The 10,214-nt window shown below is 36.4% G+C and overlaps 1 protein-coding gene across 2 annotated transcripts in view; it reads right to left on the bottom strand.

The window, feature by feature from the left end:
• Positions 1 to 1,052: 1,052 nt before the first annotated feature.
• CAMSAP1 (calmodulin regulated spectrin associated protein 1) overlaps positions 1,053 to 10,214 on the bottom strand; it is a 139,479-nt gene continuing 130,317 nt past the window's right edge. For both annotated transcript variants that reach the window (XM_053695738.1, XM_053695739.1), the window contains exons 14-18: positions 7,993 to 8,207; positions 7,809 to 7,911; positions 7,588 to 7,703; positions 5,804 to 5,922; positions 1,053 to 3,077 (exon numbers count right to left, since the gene is read on the bottom strand). In XM_053695738.1, coding sequence (XP_053551713.1) covers positions 2,775 to 3,077; positions 5,804 to 5,922; positions 7,588 to 7,703; positions 7,809 to 7,911; positions 7,993 to 8,207 — 856 coding nt within the window. In that variant the 3' untranslated portion in view covers positions 1,053 to 2,774. The remainder of the gene's footprint in view (positions 3,078 to 5,803; positions 5,923 to 7,587; positions 7,704 to 7,808; positions 7,912 to 7,992; positions 8,208 to 10,214) is intronic.

Below are 10,214 nucleotides of genomic sequence, written 5' to 3'. Positions count from 1 at the left end.
TAACCCCTTAATACCAAAAACGGAATAACAAATGACAAAAACGTTTTTTAAACAGTCACAACAACTGCCACAGCTCTACTGTGGCTTATTACCTCCCTCAATACGACTTTTGAAGCCTTCAGAGAAGTCCTGGATCATGCAGGAAGAAGCTGTATGTCTGTGTCTGTAATTTTTGCTGTGCAAAAAAAACACCAAAATAGGCCCCTCCCACTCATATTACAACAGTGGGAAGCCTCAGGGAACTGTTTCTAGGCAAAATTCAAGCCAGCCATGTGGAAAAAACTAGGCCCCAATAAGTTTTATCACCAAACGTATGTAAAAAACGATTAAACATGCCAGCAAACATTTTAAAATACACTTTTATAAGAGTATGTATCTCTATTAATAAGCCTGATACCAGTCGCTATCACTGCATTTAAGGCTTTACTTACATTACTTCGGTATCAGCAGCATTTTCTAGCAAATTCCATCCCTAGAAAAATATTTTAAATGCACATACCTTATTACAGTAAAACCTGCACGCTATTCCCCCTCTGAAGTTACCTCACTCCTCAGAATATGTGAGAACCGCAAAGGATCTTAGTTATTTCTGCTAAGATCATAGAAAACGCAGGCAGATTCTTCTTCTAAATACTGCCTGAGATAAACAGTACACTCCGGTACCATTTAAAAATAAACTTTTGTTTGAAGAAATAAACTAAGTATAAAACACCACAGTCCTCTTACGACCTCCATCTTAGTTGAGAGTTGCAAAAGAATGACTGGATATGGCAGTGAGGGGAGGAGCTATATAGCAGCTCTGCTGTGGGTGATCCTCTTGCAACTTCCTGTTGGGAAGGAGAATATCCCACAAGTAATGGATGATCCGTGGACTGGATACACTTAACAAGAGAAAGCTGTTTAAATTTAGAATGAAAAAAAGCATAGAATGCATCCAGTATCAACTGGTCTCTCAAAGAAAAAAAAAAAAAAAAGTTTACATCAATTACCCTTTAAGTGACTTTATATTAAGTTGACGAAATGATACTGAAAAAGAATGTACACGACAAAAATAAATGAAAAACATTATTTAATTTTATTTTAATCTCAGTGCTTTCATAAAATAAATATGGGTATCATATCAGATGTGAAAGGAGGGCATCGCAAGCATGAAAAAAGCATGATAACAGAAAAAATTAGCACATTAAAATTATAAACCATTTGGTTATTTACATACACCTAGGAATCATGAACAAAATATATATATATTAAAAAAAATACATAAATCTCTAATAATGTAAAGATGGAAAAACTGTAACTGAAAACTCTGGTCAGAATTATGTCCAAAGGGTTGTCATGTAGTGGTAGAGGAAGAGCGTTTTATTTATTTGTTAAATGGAGCAGGAGCGCCCCCTTGGGTACCAATATTTTATTTCAAGTAATACTTTAAAAATAAAATCTAAACATGTGCAAACAAATAGATGAAAACAGATTTTAATCAGATCTCTAACATACCTATGGAATTCACGGCATGTTAAACAAAATGCTTTAAAACTCAGCATGTCCAAAGTGCATTAAAAAAAATTGAAAAACCACAAACAGCATGTAGTGTTTTCTATAATTTAAATCTGAACGTTTTACCATTCCAGCCAGACTACTAGCATAATCAGAAAAATAATCTTTGGAATTTTAAAACAAAACTCCATTTTTTTATTGAAAATCATATTTTCTTTTTTAATAAGACAAACCAAAAAAATATAATTGGTTTTAATATAATATTATTAATAATAATAAATATGTCAGCCCAAAAATAAACAAAACAAATTCAACAGCGTACACACACTCTGGGAAGGTGTGCTTCTCATATTGTATAATACAGGAACAAGGATAAGATTACATCTGAAGACATCTTAAAACCATTAAAAAAAATGTGATTTGTTTAAGTGCACCATAATGATGTATATAGGCAGGAGTACCGTGTTCAGTGTGGAACTACTTCTATACCACAAACGTTGTTGGGGCTTACTTCTCATAATAATAATAATTTAAAAATGAATTTTAACATGGGGGAAAAAAAATAGGTGTATGGAACAATATCCAAGGTGTTCCAAACATATTATATCACTCATGGTTTTAACCCACATTCAAGTCTGAATTGCAGCTGAATATACTACAGATTATTTGAGCGCCAATAGTTATTGTAAGATAACTAAGGTGTTTTTATTTTCTTTATGTGCAAGGTTAAATATCTCCCCTGGCTAAAATATTGGCAAACAAAATTGCAAGCTGCAAACTGATTTTTAGAGCCGGAAGTCTGCCGGATTTCTTTTTTCTTTTTATATCCTGCTATGTGATTCCAGAATAACTATATTCTCAGATGTTTGTAGGTATATGAGCACTTCAAGTAAAAGGTAATCCATGGGATATTTGTTGCTGCATGCACAGTCTTTCCGTTGAAAGAGTAAGTCAGGCTTAAGATTTTAGCAGGCATCACCCATTCGTTCAAAAAAAAAAAAAAGAAAAAAAAAAAAAGAAAAAAGTAAAAAAATAAAACTGACAATTTTTATATCCTTTCACTTAATCCGTTTGGTGCTGGATGGAGCATAATCGGTCACGGAGCTCTTCAACAGCAAAGGGATTATTCTTCGTATTGTCTGCGTAAAACCGTCTTCTTAAAATTCCCTTTGAAAAACATTCAAAGTGCTGCACATGTTCATATCCACTGGAGGAAAAAAAAAAAGAAGTAAACATTGCCTCTCAAACCAATCAATCCAACTGCATTTGCTCAACACGTGTCACTTGTACAAAGGGCTTTTTTTTGGCAACGCAGGTCGCTTGGTTTGCCATAAGTGGTTGTGAATAGTGACAGCATCCACGCTGGCAGACATTGTTTTGGCTGGAATTACAGTAAACTGTTTTCTGTCTGAACTGTATTTATAAAGTTTGTCAATCATTTTCTTTGTGATGTTCTTTGGGCCGGTTCCAGTTAGTTTGCAGATTTCTTCAGTGTCAGGATAGAAGGAATAAAGTGCTCGAAATTGGCAACCAGCGTCACGAAACAGGATTATGTAATGGTTTGAATCACATTTCTCTAGCTCCTGTTATTAAACACACAACAGTTACAAAGAAAAAAAGAAAAATTAATTGACATTATTTAACTGCATTAGTAATGTAATATAAATCCCCATTATAATTAGAATATGGTTTTCCATGCATCTAAAGTCTTGGATAATCATAACGTTAGCAATCTCCCACTGCATATCTGAGACAACTAAAAAGAGCAAACTGCTTATGACGGGTTTTAGCCTCACAGACATAAATGAAAAGTGCAAGTGTGGTGTTGTGAGCTGAGACACACAAGCTGAAGAGGCACAAAACCTTTAAGATAACCGATTCAGTTATGCGACTTCTGATGGTATCTAACTGCACTGCTTTCGTTAGCTTCATAAGTCTATTTCTTCCTCTCTAAAGAATGTTCTCCAAATATCATCTTCATCCTAAAAAGCTGTTATCATAAATGGTTACGGCAGTTTAAAAAAGGAAATTAATAAAAGTAAAAAATGATGGACTAAGGTTTCCCAATACCATATTTTCTTTAAAGCAAGTTTATTTCTTGTAAGCTGTAATAGGTGAGAATCTACTGAATTAAAGCACAAGTTGCCAAAGTGTGAAATCACATAATGGACTACCTACCACTACATCTTAAAAATGATGTTCAACTCTCAAGTATTAAAGGGACAGTAAAGTCATAATTAAAGATTCATGATTTAGACAGAATATACAATTTTAAACAACTTCTTCTATTATTTAATGTGCTTCCTTCTCTTGTTATCCTTTGCGGAACGGTTTATCTAGGCAAGCTCAGGAGCAGCAAAGAACCTAGGTTCTAGCTGCTGATTAGTGGCTGCATATATATATATATATATAATCTGAATAGGAATAAGCACTCACTGGATTTCAAAATAACAAATATTTATTTGGCAGTGACGTTTCGGGGCATTCACCCCTTCCTCAGACCTCTGAGGAAGGGGTGAATGCCCCGAAACGTCACTGCCAAATAAATATTTGTTATTTTGAAATCCAGTGAGTGCTTATTCCTATTCAGATTGTCCAGTCCGTTAAGCACCCTGGTCTGTGTCTGGGTTGGCCAGTGAGAGTGCACTAAATCGAAATATATATATATATATATATATATATATATATATATATATATATATATATATATTTTGTTATTGGCTCACCCATGTGTTCAACAAATGATACCAAGAGAAGAAACAAATTTGGAAATAGAAGTAAAATTGTATTTCAACCTAAATCATGAAAGAAAAATGTGGGGTTTCATGTCCCCTTTAATATCTGTATACTAAAGTTGTCATGCAAGCTAACTAGAAGTTTAAATAGTTGCCTATGCCTATAGAATGCGTAGGGCTCGACAAACCCAGTAGCCATGAAGCAACTGGCAACTAGAATTTTACCCCTGGCTCCTAACTTTATGGGTTATTCTCCATATGTATATATGCAAGAAACACTGTTTGGCTCCTAAATATTCTTACTGGCTCTTACATTTTAAACTGATTTGTTGACTGTTGACATATAACAAGGATAAATTCCACCCTGCTTTGCTTATGTACAACTCATGATGAAGCATTTGACTGTAAGCTCTCACCTCTTTCAATTACAAAATAGCTGCCTGTGTGACTCCTCCATGAAGGAAGAATATGATGGGGGGGGGGGGGGGGGTGAATGGATGTGTGTCTATTTGTGTATGTTTAAAGGGACATTAAACATTTTTATATGGTAATATAAAATGATAAATCTTATCTATAAAATAAACTCTGCAATAAACTTTCATTATTTATTTTGTCCCCTGTTCCTGTTGCTCCATTCTGAAATTGCGAGCATTTCATTCCCTGTTAGAAATGGAAGCGCAGAACACTGCTATATTCCACACAGCCATTGGCTGCACACTCTAGTGACCTAATTAGCCACAGCAGAGAAGGTAACCTAAGTTACAACATGGCAGCTCCCATTGTCTACAGACACTAAAACTTTACACTTATTTTGTCAATATTTAAACAACTAATGCAACTTTAAAACATACATCTACATGTTGTTCTCAGACTAATCTTTCTATGAATGCATCATTCTATTTAGTCTTTATTTAGTGTTTAATGTCCCTTTAAGTAAGTTTGATTATAGGTAGCATAGTGCAACAAGGAACGTGCAGCTACCTTAGGCTTATTTAGACAGCCATTATTTAGTTTTATGTAGATTTAAAGAAAACAATCTTCTCTTAAAGCGTAAAATGTGCAATAACTGAGAAAACCATAACTAAAACATAAAAACAAATCCGCTTATCACATAAAAGGACATACGAACTAGTGCAGAGATTAAATAACTCACTAAAATATTTAACATTTGAAGTGTAAAAACTTTTCTCAATGTTGGATTCCCCTATGTATTAAGGAATTCACAAATGTGCATGGATACAAACAGGATGGGCACAATTAGTTTACCACAAAATTAAAGGGACATGAAATCCATTTTTCTTTCTTTCAAGATTCAATCAGAACATACCATTTTAAACAACTTTCCAATTTAATTATATTATCAAATTTGCTTAATTCTCTTGGTTTCCATTGTTGAAAGAGCAGCAACGCACTAAACAGTGATAGCTGAACACATCAGTAACCCAATGAGAAGAGACATATGTGCAGACACCAATCACCAGCTAGCTCCCAGAAGTGCATTGCTGCTTTGGAACCATAACTGTTCAGTTAAATATGTTGGAGACAATAATATAAATGAAAATGCATATACTTGCCTCCAGAGTTGAATTCTTCAGTCCTTCGTTCACCTTTCCAGCCAAGCAGCAATGGGATATAGCGTTGTGAATTATTGGTTTATTTGACTTACTGCTGGGCTCCTTGTATAGTTTTGGACCTATATAAAAAAGGGAGGTTATGAAAAGGATTATGTAAACAAATAAACTGCTCACTTGGCATTGCCACTAAATTCTTTGGAAGAAAGATTTAGAACTTCTACACAAAAAATCACTAATAGAAGTAATCAACTAATAAAACCACTTCTTCCAAACAGGAAAATCACGGCTGACCAGTAGGTTACAACAGTGTTTTCTCAACTGTGGTCCTCAAGTCCCCCCAACAGGCCAGGTTTTCATTATAGCTGAACCGGTGCACAGGTGAAGTAATCAGCTGATCAGCCACACAGCAAAATGCCACAAACAGTAAATCCACACTCATTAGTTCAGGGCACCCTTTAAGGGACAGTACATGTTATATAAAATGCTTAAAGGGACACTGAAGCCAAATTTTTTCTTTCTTGATTCAGATAGATCATGCCATTTTAAGCAACTTTCTAATTTACTCCTATTATCATGTTTTTTTGTTCTCTTGCTATCTTTATTTGAAAAAGAAGGCATCTAAGGCTTTTTTTCTTGGTTCAGTACTCTGGACAGCACTTTTTTATTGGTGTGTGAATTTATCCACCAATCAGCAAGGACAACCCAGGTTGTTCACCAAAAATGGGCCGGCATCTAAACTTACATTCTTGCATTTCAAATAAAGATACCAAGAGAATAAAGACAATTTGATAATAGGAGTAAATTAGAAAGTCTCTTAAAATGTCATGCTCTATCTGAATCATGAAAGAAAAAATTTGGGTTCAGTATCCCTTTAATAATGCATATTAGAACAAATTATTTTGCCCCCTTTTTAAGTCTCAAAACTAAATTTTCCAGTCCTGAAAACTGAAAAATCGCATGGAAGGCTTTACAAGGCTAACCCTGCCACTAATTATTAGTTGGTGATCTTGTTTCTGCTAAAGCTAAACACCTAAGCTTTTGTTAACACAATGACAGTGGTCTTTTGCAGATTCCAAACTGGATTGGCTCATCTGAATAATGAAAGTGGTGGGTGGAGTTAGACCATTGAAAAAAATGTAGCAAAAAAAAAAAAAAAAAGCTGTTAATCCGTTCTTGTAACATTGCAAACAAAATAAAAGGTTTTTCAATCTGCCATTTTGTTAGCAAAATAAATATGCATTATTATGATGCGGCCAATTATAAATAAAAATATATGAATATCAAGCAATCACTCTGCAGCATGTAGGAGGGTCAAAGTTCTGCATTATATGGAATGCTCTCAGCTCTCTAGGGGTGGGGAGAAAAACTGAGTTTGCATAACTAAATATGGGGAATTACATTTTGAGTTTAAATCTCCCTATAAACTGTAAATAATGCCGTAACAAATTACACCATTTGCAGAAAAGTAGGAATATGTAGCTAAAATATCTACCACATTATCTATCTGAATGTCTGCCTAAACACCCCCCTGTCCTAAAGTCAGCTCTCTCAGGGGGGACAATGGGTCTTACATAGGTCTGAGATCCCGTCAATAAAGAATCTGGAACTCCACAATTCTCTACCTTCTCCTGTGGAGGCAAAGATAAGACTGAGGTGTGCTGGGAGGTGGGATTAAAACTCTTGGCACTCTTGAAATATTTTCCTTCTTCTAGTGGCTAGGAGTTGAATCCCACACATCATGGCTCATGGACTCCCACCTCCTTATCAAAGAAATAATTAAATACCTGAATATTCTGCCACAGATGCAATGGAGGAAGCAGTTGAAGCATTTTCCCAGTCTCGTTCTGCATTCCTACTTTGATGTCTACTCATTACTGACAAGGTTTCTACAGAGTCAGCCCTTTTAAAAACAATGGTAAGATGAAAAAATATATAATTTTTTTTGCTTTCAATAAAATGTTGTAGATGTGCTGTCTACAGGACACAGTAAACAGACATCACATACCTGTGAGAGGGCGTTCCCCCAGAATGGACACTTTCAGCTTCTGTAGTTGCCCCAGAGGCCAAAGAAAGACTTGAGCCAGACTGTGCGCTACTTAGATTATCCGCTACAAAATATGAAATAAAAAATAAACAAAACAACCGGTACATAATATACATAGGGCAAAAGCTCTGTAACGGGTACATACGTGTAGAAGAATATTTTGTTCCAGAATCACTGTGGCATTCTTCACGATGGACTGATTTGGGCCGAGGTTTCTTAGGACGTGCTTTGGGCTTAGGTCTGCCCAATCCTTGTTCTTCCAGTATCTGTTCCTGCTTTCTTCTTAGATACTCCTGCTTTATGAGTTCTCTCCTGGCTTTTTCCTCATCTTTCCGTACTCTGTCCTCCTCTGCTTTACGGCTTTATATATGAAAAAATATAGATTTTATTAAATCAAACAGCTGAAACTGCACAACGCAAAGTATTTTTTTACTCAAAAAGCAGCATGCAAATAGATTTAAAGGGATAGAAAAGTCATGATTCAGATAAACATTGCAATTTACTTCCATTATCTAATTTGCTTTGTTTACTTAGTATCTTATTGAAAAGCATCCCAATGTAGGCTCAGCAGCTACAGTGCACTATTGCGAGCTAGCTGCCAGTTGGTTGCTGCACATATACGTCTCTTATCATTGGCTCACTCAATGTGTTCAGCTAGCTCCCAGTAGCTTTGACGTGGTCCTGGGCCTATCACCATATTTTTCAAATGCTGTAATAAAATCTTCCAATTTGCTTTTAATCTAGCTGTGTGCTTACAAGAAAGTGCCAGATTTTGTGTTGATAATTTATTTGTAATTTTCCCTATGGGCTTTGCACCAAGGCTTGTCTGGGGTTAACTGCCTGAGACCCATGTGAGCTGAGCACCTTACTTTGAGTGCTAGTGAGCACTGATGGCTGTAAGTTTTGCAGGGTCATGGGATGTGTACCAAGTACGGTTTTTAGAGTGTAGTCTAGTTTCTACAAGATTTATGAGAATTTGTGGGGTTAGGCACTGATGCTGAACAAGAAAGTCTGTCTCCCAATCAGTGTTCCAATTCATCTTAAAGGTGATTAATGGGTTGAGGTCAGGGTTCCACTCAGGTACATCCACACCAAACCAGTTAAACCATGTGTACTCTTGGACATCGCTTTGTGCAGGGCGAAAGGTCATGTTAAAACAGGAAAGAGAAAATGAAAAAAGGAAGAGAGGGCGCCACAATAGCGTAATATTGTCTGGTAGTGTAGGTAAAAATATACAGACAGGTAATATGCTTACCAGAGCAAAAGGCACTGTACTATGACCAGTGCGTGACAGCTTGCTAGCACTTAACAGTGGCTAGTACACTGGGGAGAAAACGTTCCTTGGAGTCTTTTCTGATACCCCCTAGGCGAACTCCTCTTGGTGCTTGTAATTACAAATGGGTCGATGGACTTAGCGTGTTGTTGTATTGGAAATAGGATACCACAAACACAAACAAATTCTCTGTTAAAATAGCTTTAATATGACGCGTTTCTCAACCCCAACTGGGTCGTTTCCTCAGATAAAAGCGAATCGCGGATTCGCTTTTATCTGAGGAAACGACCCAGTTGGGGTTGAGAAACGCGTCATATTAAAGCTATTTTAACAGAGAAGTTGTTTGTGTTTGTGGTATCCTATTTCCAATACAACAACACGCTAAGTCCATCGACCCATTTGTAATTACAAGCACCAAGAGGAGTTCGCCTAGGGGGTATCAGAAAAGACTCCAAGGAACGTTTTCTCCCCAGTGTACTAGCCACTGTTAAGTGCTAGCAAGCGGTCACGCACTGGTCATAGTACAGTGCCTTTTGCTCTGGTAAGCATATTACCTGTCTGTATATTTTTACCTACACTACCAGACAATATTACGCTATTGTGGCGCCCTCTCTTCCTTTTTTCATTTTCTAGCAGTTCTCCCTACTCTCCGGGACCAAGAGGAGCTGCCTGTTTTTTCACGCTATCACTGCATCCAAGAAGAAAAACACCTACACGGATTCATAGAATCTTTTTATTCCAAGGACTCACAAGCCGGTTCACGGTAGAGTTGCACATTGACTTTGATTGTCAACTTTGATTGCTGATTTTATATGACTTTTGTTTGCATTTTTTCCAGCGCGCTTTTATATCCCTGTCTGGGATATTTTATGTAAAACAGGAAAGAGCCTTCCCCAAACTCTTTCCAGAAACTTGGAAGCACCCATTTGTTTAAAATGTCTTTATATCCTATGGTATGAAGATGACCATTCAATAGAACTAAGGTGCCTAGCCCAAACCCTGAAAAACAGCCCCTGACCATTATTCATTTGGAAAGACTAGTTGTTGGGCCTAGGGTTCTTATCAGCCGTCTAAATGTATTAAACTGTATTCCT

The sequence above is a fragment of the Bombina bombina genome, chromosome 12 (assembly GCF_027579735.1).
Source record: "Bombina bombina isolate aBomBom1 chromosome 12, aBomBom1.pri, whole genome shotgun sequence".
Classification (NCBI taxonomy): domain Eukaryota; kingdom Metazoa; phylum Chordata; class Amphibia; order Anura; family Bombinatoridae; genus Bombina; species Bombina bombina.
Note: the sequence above shows the minus strand (reverse complement) of the source record. Positions and strands in the feature narration are given on the sequence as shown.